This window comes from Ranitomeya variabilis, chromosome 6 (genome assembly GCF_051348905.1).
Source record: "Ranitomeya variabilis isolate aRanVar5 chromosome 6, aRanVar5.hap1, whole genome shotgun sequence".
Lineage (NCBI taxonomy): Eukaryota > Metazoa > Chordata > Amphibia > Anura > Dendrobatidae > Ranitomeya > Ranitomeya variabilis.
Window position 1 is genome coordinate 26,804,373 of NC_135237.1, and position 23,516 is coordinate 26,827,888.

The 23,516-nt window shown below is 47.3% G+C and overlaps 1 protein-coding gene across 1 annotated transcript in view; it reads left to right on the forward strand.

The window, feature by feature from the left end:
- Positions 1-23,516, forward strand: part of THSD7A (thrombospondin type 1 domain containing 7A) — a 479,581-nt gene that overhangs the window by 432,697 nt on the left and 23,368 nt on the right. The window contains exons 22-23 of the mRNA XM_077268105.1: positions 189-304; positions 1,261-1,378. Of these exons, the coding sequence (XP_077124220.1) occupies positions 189-304; positions 1,261-1,378 (234 nt within the window). The remainder of the gene's footprint in view (positions 1-188; positions 305-1,260; positions 1,379-23,516) is intronic.

The following is a 23,516-nucleotide window of genomic DNA, read 5'->3' on the forward strand; positions in this document are numbered from 1 at the left end:
TACTGGATGTAGCTCAGGATCAGTAATGTAATATATGTACACAGTGACTGCACCAGCAGAATAGTGAGCGCAGCTCTGTATTTACAGTTACTATACATTTCTGTAGATTGTATCTATATAAACCCTATTGTAGCACAATGTGATGATGATAGCGGTATGTTGGTTACAGCCTTGTGTGTTCTCTGCAGACTGGAGCACATGTCAGCTAAGTGACAAGGCCGTGTGTGGAAATGGTATTAAGACCCGGATGCTGGACTGTGTACGTAGTGACGCCAAATCTGTGGCTCTGCAGTTCTGTGAGGAGGTAAGTGGTGTCCGTATAGTTCACACCCTACTCTATGTGATCTTCATCTACATTATCGTGAATTGGTTACATGGTTACAGGCCGCGCACCTTTTCACTAAGCTCCTTCCATTGACAAAAATGCATAAAAAGGCAAAAAGTCACAATTTTTGTGCAAATGCAACATGCACGAAACTTTTGTGACATAGAAGGGATGATACATTTTTAAGGTTTCCATTCATTCTGCAGTTACTTCTGTTTTTTAAGGTGCACAGGTTTTTTCCATCGAGGTCTCTCCGTCATCAAGTGGAGTATGCGACTGAAGCTTAGTTAAAGGGGTTGTCTCAACGTCTTCAAATGGCTGAAATTGCAAAGTGCTTGTAAAAACAAGCAACTTCGTAATATACTTCTTATTAAAAAACTCTCAAGAATTTGGAATGTCTGATTCTATGGTTTACTGCTCGTTGCCTATGTTACCGACCACCTGTGCCCTCTATCAGAGGTGGCCGGTTTCCTTGCAAAGTATCTCGAACTTGCAAGTCTGCTATGCAGCTGGTTGGATTTAACAGATCTGATCAGCGTCAATACCCCTGCGTCTTCCGATCTACATCAGTCGGATGCAAAAGTGCTAGACCGACCGGGCAGATCTGCCAACAAAAATGGAGAAGTTAAAAGTTACTTGTGAAATTATGCCAGGCTGCTAGAAATGTCTGTATAGGGCGACCAACCTGGACACAGCCGGAGCAAACCTATTGACAGGATCCCTTTAAATGACTTGTGGTGATAACCGGGGCTGGGATTGGCGGGTAAAGTAGACGGGGTCCTTAATGACAGATGGAGGTCCCAGCCATCCGACCCCCTCCAATATGGCATTTACCATCTATTCACTGGATTGGGGGGATTTATTTGGTGGGAATGCTGCTTTATAATTATATGCCTAGTATGAAATTGCAGACTGAAGTATCCGCTTTCTCGTAGCTCGGTTTGGAGAAAACCTGGCATATGAACACGACCTGCGTCGTCGAGTGTCCCGTTAATTGTCAACTCTCGGACTGGTCTCCATGGTCTAAGTGCTCAACAGACTGTGGCCTTGCAGGTTTGTATTGAACATCAACCGAAACGAGTTAAAATAGTAACATTGTATTTCTGGATCAACAAATATGTGATTTTTCCGATACACTGTCGGGAAATCTTTTTGCTATATGTATCTATATGGTGCCACCCAGTGGCTGTGATGTGTACTGCAACCAGTCATAGTTTTTTAAGCACGTTGTGATCATTTATCTAATTTGTATCTTAATAAATTGGAATCAATATCCAAATCCTTAGAGGGTAAGAATGGACACTAACATATAACAATGTTGTCAGTAGTTTTACATAGGACTTCTAGGATCTGACATAAAAGGTTTCCTGATGTCTGACCGGTAATTGTCTGATAAATATGTAAGATATTCTGCCCTTCTCCTAAATGGGGGTTGGGAACCCACTATCCGTATGACCCCTAAATGTGTGCATGATCTATCAGCCATGGCTTTAACGACACATTCAGGTATATCAAAATTAAATATCCTAAAAAGAAATATGGTCTGTGACATGATGACACAAAAGTAAATTTAATAGGAAAGTAACAAATATATACAATTGTGAAGAAAAGATCCATTATGTAGATATTAATTTAAATTACTGTACTGTAAAACCAGGTGTTAGCGGGTGCTATCGTAAAGGTGCCGTGCTTCCCAGTGCCCTCATAACTGGTGAGGATTACGTGGATATGTGATGAGACCAGGGCCGGACTGGCCATTTGGCAATTCTGGCAAATGCCAGAAGGGCCCGTCTGGTTGTGGGCTGCCTTGTGTGCTACGTTGTTAACAGAATCAATGTTCTCAAGACACCCATACTGTTAACAGTTGTGACAAAGCCGGTCACTCCGACACTTACCTCAGCATGCCGTGGGTATCATTAGAAATATTGGTCTTGTAGTAAATCTTCCTTTTCTCCTTCCAGGGTAATATTAGTAATAGATCCCATCTGGTTCTTGGGGATGGGGACACCATGGGCCTGAGTGATTTCAAATGACAGCGCTGAATTTCATCCCCAGTCCGTACCTGGATGAGACTCAGATTAACCCTTTACAAGCAGCTATGTCCGCTAGTAAATAAACCCTATAGTAGATTTATAAGTAGCAATGTCCTCAGGTAGTACTTTGCTCCTTTATAAGCAGCTATGTCCTCTTCTAGTAGATTGAGAACAAAGAGCATTTAGTAAATGTATAAACAGCAATGTTCTTCTCTAGTAGACGGAGGACATAGAGCATTTAGTAAATTTACAGTGGGGAAAAAAGTATTTAGTCAGCCACCAATTGTGCAAGTTCTCACACTTAAAAAGATGAGAGGTCTGTAATTGACATCATAGGTAGACGACAGCTATGAGAGTGAAAATAAGAAAACAAATGCAGAAAATCACTTTGTCTGATTTGGTAAGAATTATTTTGCACATTGTGGTGGAAAATAAGTATTTGGTCATTAACAAAAGTTAATCTCAATTTTATATGTCCTTTGTTGGTAATGACAGAGGTCAGACGTTTTCTGTAAGTCTTCACAAGGTTGGCACACACTGTTGGTGGCATGTTGGCCCATTCCTCCATGCAGATCTCCTCTAGAGCAGTGATGTTTTAGGCCTGACGCTGTGCAACACGGACTTTCAACTCCCTCCAAAGGTTTTCTATGGGGTCGAGATCTGGAGACTGGCTAGGCCACTCCAGGACCTTCATATGCTTCTTACAAAGCCACTCCTTTGTTGCCCTGGCGGTGTGCTTGGGATCATTATCATGATGAAAGCCCCATCCACGTTTCATCTGCTGATGGAAGGGGGTTTGCACTCAAAATCCATGCAAAATCCATGCATTCTTTCATTTACATGGATCAGTTGTCCTGGTCCCTTTGCAGAGAAACAGACCCAAAGCATGATGTTGCCACCCCCATGCTTCACAGAAGGTATGGTGTTCTTTGTATGCAAATCAGCATTCTGTCCCCTCCAAACACGAGGAGTTTTGTTTCTACCAAACAGTTCTACTTTGGTTTCATCAGACCATATGACATTCTCCCAATACTCTTCTGGATAATCCAAATGCTCTCTAGCAGACTTCAGACGGGCCCGGACATGTACTGGCTTAAGCAGGGGGACACGTCTGGCACTGCAGGATCTGAGTCCCTGGCGGTGTAGTGTGTTACTGATGGTAGCCTTTGTTACGGTGGTCCCAGCTCTATGCAGGTCATTCACTATTTTCCCCCCATGTGGTTCTGGGACTTTTGATCACCGTTCTTGGGATTGTTTTGACCCCACAGGTGGAGCCCCAGATCGAGGGACATTATCAGTGGTCTTATATGTTTTCCATTTTCTTATTATTGCTCCCACAGTTGATTTCATCACCCCAAGCTGCTTGCCTATTGCAGATTCAGTCTTTCCAGCCTGGGGCAGGGCTACAATTTTGTTTCTGATGTCCTTTGACAGCTCTTTGGTCTTCACCATAGTGGATTTTGGAGTGTGACTGTTTCTTTTATACCGATAACAAGTTCAAACTGGTGCCATTACTACAGGTAATGAGTGGAGGACAGAGGAGCCTCTTAAAGAAGAAGTTACAGGTCTGTGAGAGACAGAAATCTTGCATGTCTATAGGTAACTAAATAATTTGCAAAATAAATCTTGCCAAATCAGACAAGGTGATTTTCTGGATTTGTTTTCTCATTTTGACTCTCATAGTTGTGGTCTACCTATGATGTCAACTACAGGTCTCTCTCATCTTAAGTGGGAGAACTTGCACAATTTGTGGCTGACTAAATACTTTCTTTCCCCACTGTATAAGCAGCAATGTTCTCCTCTAGTAGATGGAGGACATACAGCACTTAGTACCTTTATAAGCAGCAATGCTCCTCTAGTTTAACCCTTTATAGACAGCTATGTTCTCCTGTAGTAGATAAACGCTTTACAAGCAGACAAGCCCTCCTTTAGTATATTAGCTATTTAGAAGCACCTTCTTGAACTGGATTGTATTATGCGCAGTGGTGTACTATTACATAGCTAAGAAATATTAGCATTCTAATTTTAGCAAAGGTGAGGAACATTTTTGCCTGCTTTGCATTTTGATGATTTGTTGCTTTTCGGACTATACAGATGAATTCAATATATTTATACTTTGCCTTTGTTTAATTTCTAATAAACATAGGCAAATACACTGTGTGCAGAATTATTAGGCAAGTTGTATTTTAGAGGATTATTTTTATTATTGATCAACAACTATGTTCTCAATCAACCCAAAAGACTCATAAATATCAAAGCTTAATATTTTTGGAAGTTGGAGTGGGTTTTTTTTAGATTTGGCCATCTTAGGAGGATATCTGTTTGTGCAGGTAACTATTACTGTGCAGAATTATTAGGCAACTTAATAAAAACCAAATATTACCATCTCACTTGTTTATTTTCACCAGGTAAATCAATATCACTGCACAACATTTAGAAATAAACATTTCTGACATGCAAAAACAAAACCCCCCAAAATGAGTGCCCAATATAGCCCCCATCCATAGATTCTGTCAGTAGCTTGATCTGTTTACGATGAACATTGCGTGCAGCAGTCACCACAGCCTCCCAGACACTGTTCCGAGAGGTGGACTGTTGTCCCTCCCTGTAGATCTCACATTTTATGAGGGACCACAGGTTCTCTTTGGGGTTCAGATCAGGTTAACAAGGGGGCCATGTAATTATTTTTCCTTCTTTGAGACCTTTACTGGCCAGCCACGCTGTGGAGTAGTTGGAGGCATGTGATGGAGCATTGTCCTGCATGAAAATCATGTTTTTCTTGAACGATACCGACTTCTTCCTGTACCACTGCTTGAAGAAGTTGTCTTCCAGAAACTGGCAGTAGGTCTGGGAGTTGAGCTTCACTCCATCCTCAACCCGAAAAGATCCCACAAGTTCATCTTTGAAGATCCCAGCCCATACCAGTCCCCCACCTCCACCTTGCTGGCGTCTGAGTCGGAGTGGAGCTCTCTGCCCTTTACTGATCCAGCCTCTGGCCCATCCATCTGGCCCATCAAGAGTCACTTTCATTTCATTAGTCCATAAACCTTTGAAAAGTCAGTCTTAAGATATTTCTTGGCCCAGTCTTGACGTTTTATCTTATGTGGTCGTTTTTCAGCCTTCCTTACCTTGGCCATGTCCCTGAGTATCGCACCCCTCGTGCTTTTTGTTACTCCAGTAACGCTGCCGCTCTGAAATATGGCAAAACTGGTGGCAAATGGCATCTAGGCAGCTTCACGCTTGATTTTCCTCAATTCATGGGCAGTTATTTTTTTGCCCAACACGCTTCTTGCGACCCTGTTGGCTATTTGCCATGAATCGCTTGATTGTTCGGTGATCACGCTTCAAAAGTTTGTCAATTTCATGACTGCTGCATCCCTCTGCAAAACAGCTCACAATTCTGGACTTTTCAGAGCCCGTCACATCTCTCTTCTGACCCATTTTGCCAAAGAAAAGGAAGTTGCCTAATAATTAAGCACACCTTATATAGGGTTTTGATGTCATTAGACAACACCCCTACTAATGTAACAAGTGTCTCTGTGTAAAATTTGGGGTCTCTAGCTATTAAATTAAAGGGTTAAATCCCGGAAAAAATTGGCGTGGGCTCCCGCGCAATTTTCTCCGCCAGAGTGGGAAAGCCAGTGACTGAGGGCAGATATTAATAGCCTAGAGAGGGACCATGGTTATAGGACCCCCCTGGCTAAAAACATCTGCCCCCAGCCACCCCAGAAAAGGCACATCTGTAAGATCCGCCTATTCTGGCACTTGGCCACTCTCTTCCCACTCTCTTCCCACTCCCGTGTAGCGGTGGGATATGGGGTAATGAAGAGTTAATGTCACCTTGCTATTGTAAGGTGACATTAAGCCAGATTAATAATGGAGAGGCGTCAATTATGACACCTATATGTAACACCTGCACTGGGAATTGTTAGGGTAGCTACTGGTATACTGGGATTTACAGACACTAAGAAGAGCTTTGCAGCTGCTGTTATATCTGGACCTACAGACATTAGCAGATTTTCCTCTGAGCTGCAGTGGACTACAATTCCCAAGGACCCCTGGACTACAATTCCCAGGGATCCTTGTTTCAGTCAGATGACACAGCCTGGATTGGAGGAGGAGGGACTTGGAGGCAGGAGCTGGGGAGAAAGTGAAACTAAGAATTCAGAGGAAGAGAAGAGCGTGGTATCTTGCTGGGAGAGACGGAGCACGGGGGACTTGCCTTGCCCCATGCTGCAGGGTTGCTGTCCTCTCGGATATACTCGCGCTGCTGGAGAGAGTGCGACTTTGTTTTACCCTCTGGAGCAAGTTGCATCAAGAACTTGGAGAGTTCTGCCTGCACTCCCACCGTATAAAGGACTGAATCCGGCCGCCCCCAGCTGGTGTCCAGAGAACCATCCGACCGTTAGAGACGCGCCGTGAGGGACTTTCTGAGACTTGTGGTCCTACCAGTGTTATTTACAGTGAGTACATTACAGCCCAGACTATTGCCAGTTATATTCGTCTAAGTGCACCAACTGTCTTAATTTGCGCGCCAACATCCGCGGCAACTGGGCCCCAACGTTTGGAATGAGTTAAACTAGAAGAAACAAACAAAAACCCTACTACGTTATACTTGCAGGGTGGAAGTAGAATTAAAGTGAAATGTGTATATGACCTTGACAGAGCACAGTTATTTGTATTTCATGTTATTCTTTTAAATCCATCTAATTTATGCTGCATAGCAATAAACCTGTTAAACTGTTTTACTCCTGATCCCTGTGAGTGTGTACTGAGTGTGGCAGGGGCTTCCCGAATCAGCCCCTGCAGAAGATGATAGTCCTTCTGCAGCCCCAGAGAGAGAGCTCCAATCAAGATTCGGGTGGAGGCACTGCGCCCTGGAGAGGTGAGACCCCCCATAACACCCAGTGTACCGTGGTAGCCCTAATGGGGTGTTACAGTGGAGGCACTGCTGAGATCCAGAACTAACACAGGAGTATTTACTATGGAGACTAACAGAACGAGAAGTGTGTTTGTGGTGTGAAGAGATGGATGTTCCCGCCAAACAAAGCTTTGCAGTGAGTGGTGAGCTCTGTGATGCGTCTGATGAAGAGATACTGAAAATAGTTAACCGACCCACTGAACTTGCCCACCCTAAAGTGGTTGATCGCCGGAAGGAAAAGGGGGGAAAGTTACCCACAGCCTTGATTTCAACCGGGCAGATCTTGAGGAAAGAATACTTCCCCTCTATGGTAGTTGTGTCTTCAGAGTATGGTCGACAATGGCAGATCACTTGGCCTACTGAGTCCGAAGTTGAGACCCGGCGACAGGAATCAACCCCTCAGCCTAGAAAGACTAGTATATCTCCACCTTCTAATCCACCCAGATTCCGTCCTGAAGAGACAGCGGCCTGTTGTGAATTTGGATTCTGGGCTCCCCCGGTGGCTACTGGTGGAATTGAACTTGTGACATCATCTTCCCTGTTCACCTGTTCTGATTAGATCTGGGTGTCGCTATATAACCTGGCTTCTCTGTTAGATGCTTGCCGGTCAACAATGTTATCAGAAGCCTCTCTGTGCTTGTTCCTGCTCCCAGACATCTACTAGATAAGTTGGACATTCGTCCATGTTTTGTTTTTGTATTTTGGTTCCAGTTCACAGCTGCAGTTTCGTTACTGTGTCTGGAAAGCTCTTGTTGATCAGGAATTGCCACTCTGGTATTATGAGTTAATGCCAGAGTCCTAAAGTAATTTCTGGATGTGTTTTGTTAGGGTTTTCTACTGACCATGAAAGTATGCTTTCTGTCTTCTGCTATCTAGAAAGCGGACCTCAAATTTGCTAAAACTATTTTCCTGCTGCGTTTGTTATTTCTTCTAAAATCACCGCCAATATATGTGGGGGGCCTCTGTCTCCTTTTTTTGGGCATTTCTCTAGAGGTGAGTCAGGTCTTATATTTCCCTCTGCTAGCATTATTTAGTTCTCCGGCCGGCGCTGGGCATATAGGGATAAAAAGTAGGACATGCTACCTGGCTACTTCTAGATGATGCGGTAGGTTTAGTTCATGGTCAGTACAGTTACATCTTCCAAGAGCTTGTTCCTATAGAGGCTTATGCTAGTTCTCTGGCCATGGAGATCATGACAGTTTGACCGGCCCACTAAAGGGTTAAAATCCTTGGCTGAGAAAGGAGAGAAATAAGAAGTCTGCTGAGAGTTTTTTTTTTTTTTTCTCTGTGCTCTTAATTGGATCACTTGCCAGTCTGTCTATGCTGCAGTCTTTCTTTTTTTTCTCTCTCCTTATAATCTTTGAATGGCTTTGTGTTCACCTGTTAATAATGGATCTTCAGAGTGTAACTGCAGGTTTGAATAATCTCACCACGAAAGTACAAAATTTGCAAGATTTTATTATTCATGCTCCGGTATCTGAGCCGAGAATTCCTTTGCCGGAATTCTTCTCAGGGAATAGATCTAGCTTTCAGAATTTTAGAAATAATTGTAAGCTATTTTTGTCCCTGAAATCTCGTTCTGCTGGAGACCCTGCACAGCAGGTTGGGATTGTGATTTCCTTGCTCCGCGGCGACCCTCAAGACTGGGCTTTTGCATTGGCACCAGGGGATCCTGCGTTGCGCAATGTGGATGCGTTTTTTTTGGCCTTGGGCTTGCTGTATGAGGAACCTCATTTGGAACTTCAGGCAGAAAAAACTTTGATGTCCCTATCGCAGGGGCAAGATGAAGCTGAAATTTACTGCCAAAGATTCCGTAAATGGTCTGTGCTTACTCAGTGGAATGAGTGTGCCTTGGCGGCTACTTTCAGAGAGGGTCTCTCTGATGCCATTAAGGATGTTATGGTGGGGTTCCCTGTGCCTGCGGGTCTGAATGAGTCCATGACAATGGCCATTCAGATCGATAGGCGTCTGCGGGAGCGCAAACCAGTGCACCATCTGGCGGTGTCCACTGAGAAGACGCCAGAAAGCATGCAGTGTGATAGAATTCTGTCCAGAAGCGAGCGGCAGAATTTTAGACGGAAAAATGGGTTGTGTTTCTATTGTGGGGATTCTACTCATGTTATATCAGCATGCTCTAAGCGTACTAAAAAGCTTGATAAATCCGTTTCCATTGGCACTTTACAGTCTAAATTTATTTTGTCTGTGACCCTGATTTGCTCTTTGTCATCTATTACTACTGACGCCTATATCGACTCTGGCGCCGCTTTGAGTCTTATGGATTGGTCCTTTGCCAATCGTTGTGGGTATGATTTAGAGCCTTTGGAAACTCTTATTCCTCTGAAGGGGATTGACTCCACCCCATTGGCTAATAATAAACCACAATACTGGACACAAGTGACTATGTGTATTAATCCGGATCACCAGGAGACTATTCGTTTTCTGGTGCTGTATAATCTACATGATGATTTGGTGCTGGGATTGCCATGGCTGCAGTCTCACAACCCAGTCCTTGACTGGAGAGCTATGTCTGTGTTGAGCTGGGGATGTAAGGGGACTCATGGGGACGTACCTTTGGTGTCCATTTCATCATCTATTCCCTCTGAAATCCCTGAGTTCCTGTCTGATTATCGTGACGTCTTTGAAGAACCCAAGCTGGGTTCACTACCTCCGCACCGTGAGTGCGATTGTGCTATAGATTTAATTCCGGGTAGTAAATACCCAAAGGGTCGTTTATTTAATCTGTCTGTGCCTGAACATACTGCTATGCGAGAATATATAAAGGAGTCCTTGGAAAAGGGACATATTCGTCCATCGTCATCTCCCTTAGGAGCCGGTTTTTTCTTTGTGTCAAAAAAAGACGGCTCTTTGAGACCATGTATTGATTATCGGCTTTTGAATAAAATCACGGTTAAATATCAGTACCCATTGCCGTTGCTGACTGATTTGTTTGCTCGCATAAAGGGGGCCAAGTGGTTCTCTAAGATTGATCTCCGTGGGGCGTATAATTTGGTGCGGATCAGGCAGGGGGATGAGTGGAAAACCGCATTTAATACGCCCGAGGGCCACTTTGAGTATTTGGTGATGCCTTTTGGTCTTTCTAATGCCCCTTCAGTCTTCCAGTCCTTTATGCATGATATTTTCCGCGATTTTTTGGATAAATTTATGATAGTGTATCTGGATGATATTCTGATTTTTTCGGATGACTGGGACTCTCATGTCCGGCAAGTTAAGAGGGTTTTTCAGGTTTTGCGGTCTAATTCTCTGTGTGTCAAGGGTTCTAAATGCGTTTTTGGGGTTCAGAGAATTTCCTTTTTGGGATATATTTTTTCTCCCTCTTCCATTGAGATGGATCCTGTCAAGGTTCAAGCTATTTGTGATTGGACGCAGCCCTCTTCTCTTAAAAGTCTTCAGAAATTTTTGGGCTTTGCCAACTTTTATCGTCGATTTATTTCTGGTTTTTCGGATGTCGTTAAGCCATTGACCGATTTGACTAGACAGGGTGCTGATGTTGCTAATTGGTCCCCTGATGCTGTGGAGGCCTTTCAGGAGCTTAAGCGCTGTTTTTCTTCTGCCCCTGTGTTGCGTCAGCCTGATGTGACTCTTCCTTTTCAGGTTGAGGTCGACGCTTCTGAGATCGGAGCTGGGGCAGTGTTGTCGCAGAAAAGTTCTGACTGCGCCGTGATGAGGCCTTGTGCCTTCTTTTCCCGTAAATTTTCGCCCGCTGAGCGGAATTATGATGTTGGGAATCGGGAGCTTTTGGCCATGAAGTGGGCGTTTGAGGAGTGGCGCCATTGGCTCGAGGGGGCCAGACATCAGGTGGTGGTATTGACTGACCACAAAAATTTGATTTATCTTGAGACCGCCAGGCGCCTGAATCCTAGACAGGCGCGCTGGTCATTATTTTTTTCTCGGTTTAATTTTGTGGTATCGTACCTACCAGGTTCTAAGAATGTTAAGGCGGATGCCCTTTCTAGGAGTTTTGAGCCTGATTCACCTGGCAACTCTGACCCCACAGGTATTCTTAAGGAGGGAGTTATCTTGTCAGCCGTTTCTCCAGACCTGCGGCGGGCCTTGCAGGAGTTTCAGGCGGATAGACCGGATCGTTGTCCGCCTGATAGGCTGTTTGTTCCTGATGATTGGACCAGTAAAGTCATCTCTGAGGTGCATTCTTCTGTGTTGGCAGGTCATCCTGGAATTTTTGGTACCAGGGATTTGGTGGCAAGATCCTTCTGGTGGCCTTCCCTGTCACGAGATGTGCGAGGCTTTGTGCAGTCTTGTGACGTTTGTGCTCGGGCCAAGCCTTGTTGTTCTCGGGCTAGTGGATTATTGTTGCCCTTGCCTATTCCTAAGAGGCCTTGGACACACATCTCGATGGATTTTATTTCAGATCTGCCTGTTTCTCAGAAGATGTCTGTCATCTGGGTGGTGTGTGACCGTTTTTCTAAGATGGTTCATTTGGTTCCCCTGCCCAAATTGCCTTCTTCTTCCGAGTTGGTGCCCCTGTTTTTTCAAAATGTTGTTCGTTTGCATGGTATTCCTGAGAATATCGTTTCTGACAGAGGAACCCAATTTGTGTCTAGATTTTGGCGGGCATTTTGTGCTAGGATGGGCATAGATTTGTCTTTTTCGTCTGCTTTTCACCCTCAGACTAATGGCCAGACCGAGCGGACTAATCAGACCCTGGAGACATATCTGAGGTGTTTTGTGTCTGCTGACCAGGATGATTGGGTTGCTTTTTTGCCATTGGCGGAGTTCGCCCTCAATAATCGGGCCAGCTCTGCCACCTTGGTTTCCCCGTTTTTCTGTAATTCGGGGTTCCATCCTCGATTTTCCTCCGGTCAGATGGAATCCTCGGATTGTCCTGGAGTGGATGCGGTGGTGGAGAGATTGCATCATATCTGGGGGCAGGTGATGGACAATTTAAAGTTGTCCCGGGAGAAGACTCAGCTTTTTGCCAACCGTCACCGTCGTGTTGGTCCTCGGCTTTGTGTTGGAGATTTGGTGTGGTTGTCTTCTCGTTTTGTCCCTATGAGGGTCTCATCTCCTAAGTTTAAGCCTCGGTTCATCGGTCCGTATAGGATATTGGAGATTCTTAACCCTGTTTCCTTCCGTTTGGACCTCCCTGCATCCTTTTCTATTCATAACGTTTTTCATCGGTCGTTATTGCGCAGGTATGAGGCACCGGTTGTGCCTTCCGTTGAGCCTCCTGCTCCGGTGTTGGTTGAGGGTGAGTTGGAGTACGTTGTGGAAAAAATCCTAGACTCCCGTGTTTCCAGACGGAGACTCCAGTATCTGGTCAAGTGGAAGGGATATGGCCAGGAGGATAATTCTTGGGTCACTGCATCTGATGTTCATGCCTCTGATCTGGTTCGTGCCTTTCATAGGGCCCATCCTGATCGCCCTGGTGGTTCTGGTGAGGGTTCGGTGCCCCCTCCTTGAGGGGGGGGTACTGTTGTGAATTTGGATTCTGGGCTCCCCCGGTGGCTACTGGTGGAATTGAACTTGTGACATCATCTTCCCTGTTCACCTGTTCTGATTAGATCTGGGTGTCGCTATATAACCTGGCTTCTCTGTTAGATGCTTGCCGGTCAACAATGTTATCAGAAGCCTCTCTGTGCTTGTTCCTGCTCCCAGACATCTACTAGATAAGTTGGACATTCGTCCATGTTTTGTTTTTGTATTTTGGTTCCAGTTCACAGCTGCAGTTTCGTTACTGTGTCTGGAAAGCTCTTGTTGATCAGGAATTGCCACTCTGGTATTATGAGTTAATGCCAGAGTCCTAAAGTAATTTCTGGATGTGTTTTGTTAGGGTTTTCTACTGACCATGAAAGTATGCTTTCTGTCTTCTGCTATCTAGAAAGCGGACCTCAAATTTGCTAAAACTATTTTCCTGCTGCGTTTGTTATTTCTTCTAAAATCACCGCCAATATATGTGGGGGGCCTCTGTCTCCTTTTTTTGGGCATTTCTCTAGAGGTGAGTCAGGTCTTATATTTCCCTCTGCTAGCATTATTTAGTTCTCCGGCCGGCGCTGGGCATATAGGGATAAAAAGTAGGACATGCTACCTGGCTACTTCTAGATGATGCGGTAGGTTTAGTTCATGGTCAGTACAGTTACATCTTCCAAGAGCTTGTTCCTATAGAGGCTTATGCTAGTTCTCTGGCCATGGAGATCATGACAGCGGCCCCTGCTGATGTGCTTATGACAGCTATGGAAAAGTTAGTCAGTTTGCCAAGATGCAGCCAGAAGGGAACTACCGTCGTCTAAGAATTTTCTCGGGTGTCCTCCCCACCCCTACTGCAGAAGAAGGATATGATACTTGGAGGGATGTCACTTTACAGTGCCTAGAAGAGTGGCAGTGCACTGATGCTGTAAAGAGGCTGAGAATAGTAGAGAGCTTGAAGGGTACTGCTATGGAGGTGGTGTAGGCTGCTTGGCGGAGCAAGCCTCTGGCAACTTATCAAGATTATATGAGTGCTTTAGAAGATGCTTTTGGATCCCCTGAAGATGCTACTGATCTACTCTTTAAACTCCGTACCACCTACCAACAGCCAGATGAGAAGATGTCCGACTATTTATACCGACTAGATAAGCTGGTTCATAGAATAGTAGCTAAAGGTGGCATCAGCCCTCAAAAAGTTGATCAGTGTCGCCTGGAACAAGTACTCAGAGGAGCTCTCACTCATGATCCAATTGCCCAGCGGATGAGGTCTTGTGATAGAGAGAAGATTCCTGGTTCTTTTCATGAGTTGCTTAAGGAAGTTCGGAAGGAGGAGGTTATTTTGGCCGCAAGAGAGAAGGCATCCCCTCGGGTGACTACTGTTGCCTTGAAGCCGACTGCCGACACATAGAACTGTTGAAAGTCATCGAGAAACAGGGGGAGCAGAATACACAACTGTTAAGTGCTCAGGCCAAGACAATACAGCGACTACAAAGTGTTGCGGAGGTAGCCGAGCAGCAAACACTGGTTTCAGGAAGAGAGAAAGAAGATCTCGGTAGAGTGGAGAGTAGGAAGCCAGAAGGGTGCTTCGTCTGTGGGAGTCCAGGCCATATAGCTCGTCAGTGTCCAAAGAGGTGGAGCTCAAAGAACTCTTCACAGCTTCCCCATCACCCTCAGAGGCAGTCGGGAAACGGGAAAGGGTGCCAGTAGAACCCCATACTGAGCCCCCATCAGCAACTAGGACCTACTCTACCACCCCATCTAATAGTGCATCATCGAAAACCCTGCCTGAAGGTTTAGTGGGACCATCCCCACATGTCCCCGCATATATCAATGGTCAACCTTGCACAGTATTACTGGATAGCGGGTCTCAAGTATCTATCATCTTTGAAGGATGGTATAAGAGATATTTATCCAACGTGCCTCTGAAACCGTTGTCTGGACTCATGTGGGGACTGAGTGAGCACAGCTACCCCTACAGAGGATACGTGTCCGTGACGCTACGATTCTCAGAGACTGTTGTTGGAGTGGATAAAGAGATACCCATCATAGCGCTAATCTGCCCAGAGGCCGAGGCAGATGAGAGACCAACACCTGTCATAGTGGGAACAAATGCCAACATCTTCCGTATGTTAGCTCAGTGGTGTCGGGAAGTTGGGAGAGAAAATTACTTGCAGACCCTATCCATCCACCCAGTCTGCCTGGAGGCCTATGTGAGAACGGAGGAGGAGAAGAGGGAACTACGGCCTGAAAGCTTTGACCCTTGTATTGAAGGAAGCGAGCTAGAAGGAGAAGAGAGGGGGTTGGTCATTGATGGCCTGATGATGCGAGGTGCAGTTTTTTCTCTAGGTGATTGGGACAAGGGCCACGCTCATGGAGTGGAGCATCGCATTCGGTTGAAGGAGCAAAAGCTTTTTCGAGAGAGGTCCCGAAGATTGGCCCCAGCATATAGCAAAGATGTCAGGCAGCATCTACGCGGTATGTTAGACACAGGAGTCATCATAGAATCTAGTAGCCCTTATGCTTCCCCCATTGTGATAGCTCGAAAGAAAAATGGAGCTATTCGGATGTGTGTGGATTATCGAACCTTGAATAAGCGTACGATCCCCGACCAGTACACTGTGCCCAGAATCGATGAAGCTTTGGATTGCTTGCAAGGGAGCCAATGGTTTTCTGTGTTAGATCTCCGGAGTGGCTACTATCAGATACCCATGTCAAAAGAAGATCAAGAGAAGACTGCTTTTATCTGCCCCATTGGGTTCTTCAAGTTTCAGAGACTGCCTCAAGGACTGACAGGTGCTCCGGCCACTTTTCAGAGATGTATGGACAAAGTAGTGGGGGTCCTGGTTTATCTCGATGATCTAATTGTTTTTGGGAAGACTCTGGAAGAACACAACCAGCGGTTGTTCAAGGTGCTGGATCGGTTGAAGGAGGCTGGGTTGAAGTTGTCCCTTGACAAGTGCCGGATTTGCCAGACGACTGTGAAATATGTGGGGCACATAGTCAGCAGAGAAGGAATTTCCACCGACCCCGCCAAAGTGGAGGCTGTTGTAAACTGGCCAAAACCCACCAAACTGAAGGAGCTTAGGTCCTTTTTAGGATTTTGCGGATACTACCGAAGATTTGTACCCCAGTACTCTCGGATTGCAAAGCCGTTAACTGCCCTTACTCAGGGGTATCCCCCTTCCGGGAGGACAGCCCACTCCTCAAGGTCAGGAAAGAAGGTCTACTTCAAAGTTAACAAACTTTTTGGGGATAGATGGACACCGGCATGCGACGAGGCATTCGAGAAACTGAAGTCATGCTTGACCCAAACCCCAGTGTTGGCCTATGCAGACCCCAGCAAACCATATGTGTTACATGTAGATGCTTCTCTTGACGGGCTAGGAGGGATTCTTTATCAAGACCATGAAGGCTGTCTGCGTCCCGTCTACTACATTAGTCGAGGATTGACTCCCAGTGAACGCAACTACCCAGCTCACAAACTGGAGTTTCTGGCCTTGAAATGGGCTGTAGTGGACACGCTGCATGACTACCTCTATGGGGTACCCTTTGTGGTTCATACCGACAACAATCCATTAACCTACGTGAGAACCACGGCAAAACTGGATGCCACAGGGTACCGGTGGCTTGCCGCACTCTCTTTGTACGATTTCAGCTTAAAATATCGACCGGGGATCAGTAACATCGATGCAGACACACTCTCTCGCCTGCCTAGGGAACCCTTAAATGAAGAAGAAGAAGGAGGATGGATAGAGGTCCCTGCCCCTGAGGTGAAGACTCTGTGCCATAGACATCAAACTAATGCTCTCCCTATGCAGGGTTGTGCTGAATTCTTAGGTGTATCCAGTGAAGCGCTCCCGTTGTTGTACTGCCAAGTGACAAATGTAACCCCAGACTTTCTCCCTCAACTGACTCGTAATCAAGTCCAAAAGGCACAGCAGGAGGATCGATCAGTGGGGGTGGTCCGATGGTGGGTTAAGAGGGGCTGGAGGCCCGAAAAGAATGCATTACGAACAGAGGAATCTGTCCTGCTGACGCGGCAGCTAGAGTCTCTGGTAGTAAGAAATGGACTACTATACTGGGAGGCAAAGCGCCAGAAGGAAGGAGTCCACCGACAGCTGGTGTTACCCACCCGATTCCGGAGGATGGTCATGAAGTCCCTGCATGACGACCATGGACATCTTGGCATCGAAAAGACCACGAGTCTTGTGGCTGACCGATTTTACTGGCCTCGGATGGAAGCGGATATTGAAGACTACTGCAAATCATGCTCCCGATGTGTGTTGAGGAAAACCTTGCCTTTGAGAACAGCCCCCCTTGTGAACATTACCAGTGATGGCCCACTTGAGCTAGTGTGCATTGATTTCCTCTCCATCGAGCCTGATGAAAGCAATGTCAGTAATGTGTTAGTGGTCACTGACCATTTCACCCGATATGCCCAAGCCTACCCCACCAAAGATCAAAGGGCAACTACTGTAGCAAAAACACTATGGGAGAAGTTCTTCGTGCATTATGGGCTGCCTGCCCGCATCCATACTGATCAAGGAAGAGATTTCGAAAGTAGACTAATCAAGGAGCTATGCGCTATCTGTGGGATCAAGAAATCCAGAACCACCCCGTATCACCCCCAAGGGGACCCTCAACCTGAGAGGTTCAACCGTACCCTTCTGAACATGTTAGGCACTTTGGATCCCAGGAAGAAGGGACAATGGAGCAGGCATGTGAGTCAGTTGGTTCATGCCTACAATCGCACCACAAATGAGTCAACGGGATACTCGCCCTCTTTTCTCATGTTTGGAAGAAAAGCTCGGCTACCAGTGGATATTAGTTTTGGGACATCCTTTGAAAATTCTAATGGGAAGACCTATTTAAAATATGTGTCCCAGCTAAAAGAAGATTTGGAAAAAGCGTACAGATTGGCAGAGCAGGCCTCTGGTCGGTCAGGGAAGCGCAATAAGACTCGCTACGACTGTAGAGTTCGGGAACAAGTTTTACTGCCTGGAGATAGAGTTCTTATCCAACTTCTAGGTCTTCCTGGGAAGCATAAGCTTGCTGATCGGTGGTGTACTGACCCTTATGTGGTGATGGAGAAGCTGCCTGGTGTCCCGGCCTACAGAGTGAAGCCCGAGAAAGGGGGTGGAGCTGTCAAAACCTACCATCGACACCATTTGTTGCCTGTGGGAAAAAACATCCTGTTACCGCCATTGCCAACCCAAGGAGGTCATACAAACCTTCCATGCAATAGGAGAAGTCGTAGGTGTCAACAACCACCCCAGCCTGGAGTTGCTTCAGGAGGAAGTGACAGCGAGTCTGGGGATGAATGGGGATCTGAAGGTCAATGGAGCTACAGGTGGACTGAGGACCCATGCCCCATAGGGGGGGGGCCCTGAAAACCAGACTTCTGAAGTGGAAGCACAAAAAAAGGACATTCGTCAGGAGGCGAGTGTTGGGGGAGAGTTCAGAAGAGGGACATTTATTAAATGAAGAGATCCACCTGGAGGAGCCCGTTCTTGACCGACAAGAGTCGGGGGCTGAGGAGGGGGCCCCCTCAGTACACACTCGTCCCAAACGGGACACTAGGCCACCCATGATGCTGACCTATGATAGAATGGGACATACCACTGAGGTCCCCCGGCTGATGCACTTTAATTCAAAATCTGTTTGGCCTTATTTCCCAGTATCTCCTATGTGTCCAGGAGGTGGTTTGCGTGCATGTAAATTTGGTGTTAGTCAGGATGCTTTAACCCCCATTCATGTTTCAGGTGGTGAGTCCTCATGTCGTGATGGGACACTTTCAATGACTCACCAGGGGGAGAGTGTAACACCTGCACTGGGAACTGTTAGGGTAGCTACTGGTATACTGGGATTTACAGACACTAAGAAGAGCTTTGCAGCTGCTGTTACATCTGGACCTACAGACATTAGCAGATTTTCCTCTGAGCTGCAGTGGACTACAATTCCCAAGGACCCCTGGACTACAATTCCCAGGGATCCTTGTTTCAGTCAGATGACACAGCCTGGATTGGAGGAGGAGGGACTTGGAGGCAGGAGCTGGGGAGAAAGTGAAACTAAGAATTCAGAGGAAGAGAAGAGCGTGGTATCTTGCTGGGAGAGACGGAGCACGGGGGACTTGCCTGGCCCCATGCTGCAGGGTTGCTGTCCTCTCGGATATACTCGCGCTGCTGGAGAGAGTGTGACTTTGTTTTACCCTCTGGAGCAAGTTGCATCAAGAACTTGGAGAGTTCTGCCTGCACTCTCACCGTATAAAGGACTGAATCCGGCCGCCCCCAGCTGGTGTCCAGAGAACCATCCGACCGTTAGAGACGCGCCGTGAGGGACTTTCTGAGACTTGTGGTCCTACCAGCATTATTTACAGTGAGTACATTACAGCCCAGACTATTGCAAGTTATATTCGTCTAAGTGCACCAACTGTCTTAATTTGCGCGCCAACATCCGCGGCAACTGGGCCCCAACGTTTGGACTGAGTTAAACTAGAAGAAACAAACAAAAACCCTACTACGTTATACTTGCAGGGTGGAAGTAGAATTAAAGTGAAATGTGTATATGACCTTGACAGAGCACAGTTATTTGTATTTCATGTTATTCTTTTAAATCCATCTAATTTATGCTGCATAGCAATAAACCTGTTAAACTGTTTTACTCCTGATCCCTGTGAGTGCGTACTGAGTGTGGCAGGGGCGTCCCGAATCAGCCCCTGGCAGAAGATAATAGTCCTTCTGCAGCCCCAGAGAGAGAGCTCCAATCAAGATTTGGGTGCAGGCACTGCGCCCTTGAGAGGTGAGACCCCCCATAACACCCAGTGTACCGTGGTAGCCCTAAAGGGGTGTTACATATATATTATTAATCCAATAGTACGAAATGGTTAATAAAACACACACATTATTAAAAAGTATTTTAATTAAATAAAGACACATGGTGTTTTAATATTTTGTTATACTCTTAATCCACCTGAAGACCCTTGTCACCTGAAATAAAGTTAAACAAAACAAACAACAATATCCCATACTTTCCGTTGTTCAGTCTTGTCCCACGCTGTAAATCCATCTGAAGGGGTTAAATAATTTTACACCCAGGAGCTCTGCTAATGCAGCTGTGCTCCTGTCTGTAAAACTTGGTGAATGAATGGAATGCAGGGGAATGTCCTGTAGTTACCTCGAGTTGCGGTGATGCACCCTCTGCTGGATGAACTCATATGAACTCGAGCATGGGAACTTTTCAGAATATTTACTCACGCTCGAGTTCATATGAGTTCATCCAGCAGGGGGCGCATCGCCGCGACCCGAGGTAACTACAGTACATTCCCCTGCGTTCCATTCATTCACCAAGTTTTACAGACTGGAGCACAGCTCCATTAGCAGAGCTCCTGGGTGTAAAATGATTTAACCCCTTCAGATGGATTTACAGCGTGGGACAAGACTGAACGACGGAAGGTATGGAATATTGTTGTTTGTTTTGTTTAACTTTATTTCAGGTGACAAGGGTCTTCAGGTGGATTAAGAGTATAATAAAATATTAAAACACCATGTGTCTTTATTTCATTAAAATACTTTATTCCTAATGTGTGTCTGTTTTATTAACCATTTACTACTATTGGATTAATAATGGATAGGTGTCTTATTGACACCTCTCCATTATTAACCAGGCTTTATGTCACCTTTCAATAGCAAGGTGACATTAACCCCTTATTACCCCATATCCCACCGCAACAGGGGAGTGGGAAGAGAGAGGCTAAGTGCCAGAATAGGCGCATCTTACAGATGTGCCTTTTCTGGGGTGGCTGGGGGCAGATGTTTTTAGCCAGGGGGGGCCAATAACCATGGACCCTCTCTAGGCTATTAATATCTGCCCTCAGTCACTGGCTTTACCACTCTGGTGGAGAAAATTGCACGGGAGCCCACGCCAGTTTTTCCGCGATTTAACCCTTTATTTTAACACCTAGAGCCCCCAAATATTGCACACACACACTACTAACATTAGTAGTGAGGAGTATGCAAAAAAAAAAGGATATGAGATGGTTTACTGTATGCAAACCATGTCTCATATCATGTCGGGTTTGGGGAGGAGATAGCAAAAGCCGGCAATTGAATTACCGGCTTTTCTGCTATGTAGCTCTGTATGAAATATAAATATATATATACTAGATGGCAGCCCGATTCTAAAGAATCGGGAGTCTAGAATCCATATATACTTTATTTATTCAAATGTAAGAATAATACAATTAATAAATAATAGTAAGAAAGAACAAAAAATGGCTGCACTCACCAGCTCTTGACAATTCTTGACAGTACTGCACATTTCTGATTGGTCGCTCGCGGCAGGCGGCAACCAATCAGAAAAGTGCCACGCACCACGAAGGCATATATCTTTGTCCACCCTGAGCGGGTGTAGGACGCTGGTGACGTCACTTATCTCCGGACAAAGCCACGGAAGTTGGCACAAATTGCCGGAAGTAGTATTCTAGGCAATTATATATTAGATTTTAATGTTATCAGTGTTTACCTTTGAACGTTTATATTGTATTGTCCTGTCACCAGCCATGTGTACGATTATCGGCCGAAAGCCTCTCTGGAACCAATAATCACCCCATGTAAAGGTATCTTTATAAGTTAAAGATTCAGAATACTATGACTTTTATCATATCCTGAACAGTCAAGTTTTTTATGAACCGTTAAGGTTTTCTGGTTGAAGTAAAAAAAACTCTGAGTGTTTACAGTTTGAAACCATAAAATGTTGAAAAATTATGTCATTCTTGAGTATATCACTCAATGGTGCTCATAAACGTGTCAAATTTGATCTATAATATACTTTAATATACGTTACTTTAATCTTTAATATACTTAAGAACAGGGCCCCAGACATCACACAGGGGGTCTGAAACACCGCACAGTGGTCCAAAATATCGCTGTGCTCTGCCTGGGGCCCCATGTGCTGCCTGGGGCCCCTGTGCTCTGCCTGGGGCCCCATATGCTGCCTGGGGCCCCTGTGCTCTGCCTGGGGCCCCTGTGCTCTGCCTGGGGCCCCATGTTCTGCCTGGGGCCCCTGTGCTCTGCCTGGGGCCACTGTGCTCTGCCTGGGGCCCCATATGCTGCCTGGGGCCCCTGTGCTCTGCCTAGGGCCCCATATGCTGCCTGGGGCCCCTGTGCTCTGCCTGGGGCCCCATAGGCTGCCTGGGGCCCCTGTGCTCTACTTGGGACCACTGTGCTCTGCCTGGGGCCCCATATGCTGCCTGGGGCCCCTGTGCTCTGCCTGGGGCCCCTGTGCTCTGCCTGGGGCCCCATGTTCTGCCTGGGGCCACTGTGCTCTGCCTGGGGCCCCATAGGCTGCCTGGGGCCCCTGTGCTCTGCCTGGGACCACTGTGCTCTGCCTGGGGCCCCATATGCTGCCTGGGGCCCCTGTGCTCTGCCTGGGGCCACTGTGCTCTGCCTGGGGCCCCATATGCTGCCTGGGGCCCCTGTGCTCTGCCTGGGGCCCCATATGCTGCCTGGGGCCCCTGTGCTCTGCCTGGGGCCCCTGTGCTCTGCCTGGGGCCCCATGTTCTGCCTGGGGCCCCTGTGCTCTGCCTGGGGCCACTGTGCTCTGCCTGGGGCCCCATGTTCTGCCTGGGGCCACTGTGCTCTGCCTGGGGCCCCATAAGCTGCCTGGGGCCCCTGTGCTCAGCCTGGGACCACTGTGCTCTGCCTGGGGCCCCATATGCTGCCTGGGGCCCCTGTGCTCTGCCTGGGGCCACTGTGCTCTGCCTGGGGCCCCATATGCTGCCTGGGGCCACTGTGCTCTGCCTGGGGCCCCATATGCTGCCTGGGGCCCCTGTTCTCTGCCTGGGGCCCCATATGCTGCCTGGGGCCCCTGTGCTCTGCCTGGGGCCCCTGTGCTCTGCCTGGGGCCACTGTGCTCTGCCTGGGGCCCCATATGCTGCCTGGGGCCCCTCTGCTCTGCCTGGGGCCCCATATGCTGCCTGGGGCCCCTGTGCTCTGCCTGAGGCCCCTGTGCTCTGCCTGGGGCCCCATATGCTGCCTGGGGCCCCTGTGCTCTGCCTGGGGCCCCTGTGCTCTGCCTGGGGCCCCATGTTCTGCCTGGGGCCCCTGTGCTCTGCCTGGGGCCACTGTGCTCTACCTGGGGCCCCATATGCTGCCTGGGGCCCCTGTGCTCTGCCTGGGGCCCCATATGCTGCCTGGGGCCCCTGTGCTCTGCCTGGGGCCACTGTGCTCTGCCTGGGGCCCCATAGGCTGCCTGGGGCCCCTGTGCTCTGCCTGGGGCCCCATATGCTGCCTGGGGCCCCTGTGCTCTGCCTGGGTGTAGGACACTGGTGACGTCACTTATCTCCGGACATTAGCTCCGGACATTAGCTCCGGACATTATCTCCGGACATTAGCTCCGGACATTATCTCCGGACATTAGCTCCGGACAAAGCCACGGAAGTTGGCACAAATTGCAGGAAGTAGTATTCTAGGCAATTATATATTAGATGGGCATTTCCTGAAGGAAATACATGGTGCTTGAACAGCGCTACCAGCTTTACAGCAGCACTTTTCACACACGGGACTGGGGGGCGCGCTTACTTTTGCACCCGGGGCCGGGGGCGCGCTTACTTTTGCACCCGGGGGCGCACTTACTTTTGCACCCGGAGGCGCACTTACTTTTGCACCCGGGGGCACACTTACTTTTGCACCCGGGGGGCACTTACTTTTGCACCCGGGGGCGCACTTACTTTTGCACCCGGGGGCGCACTTACTTTTGCACCCGGGGGCGCACTTACTTTTGCACCCGGGGGCGCACT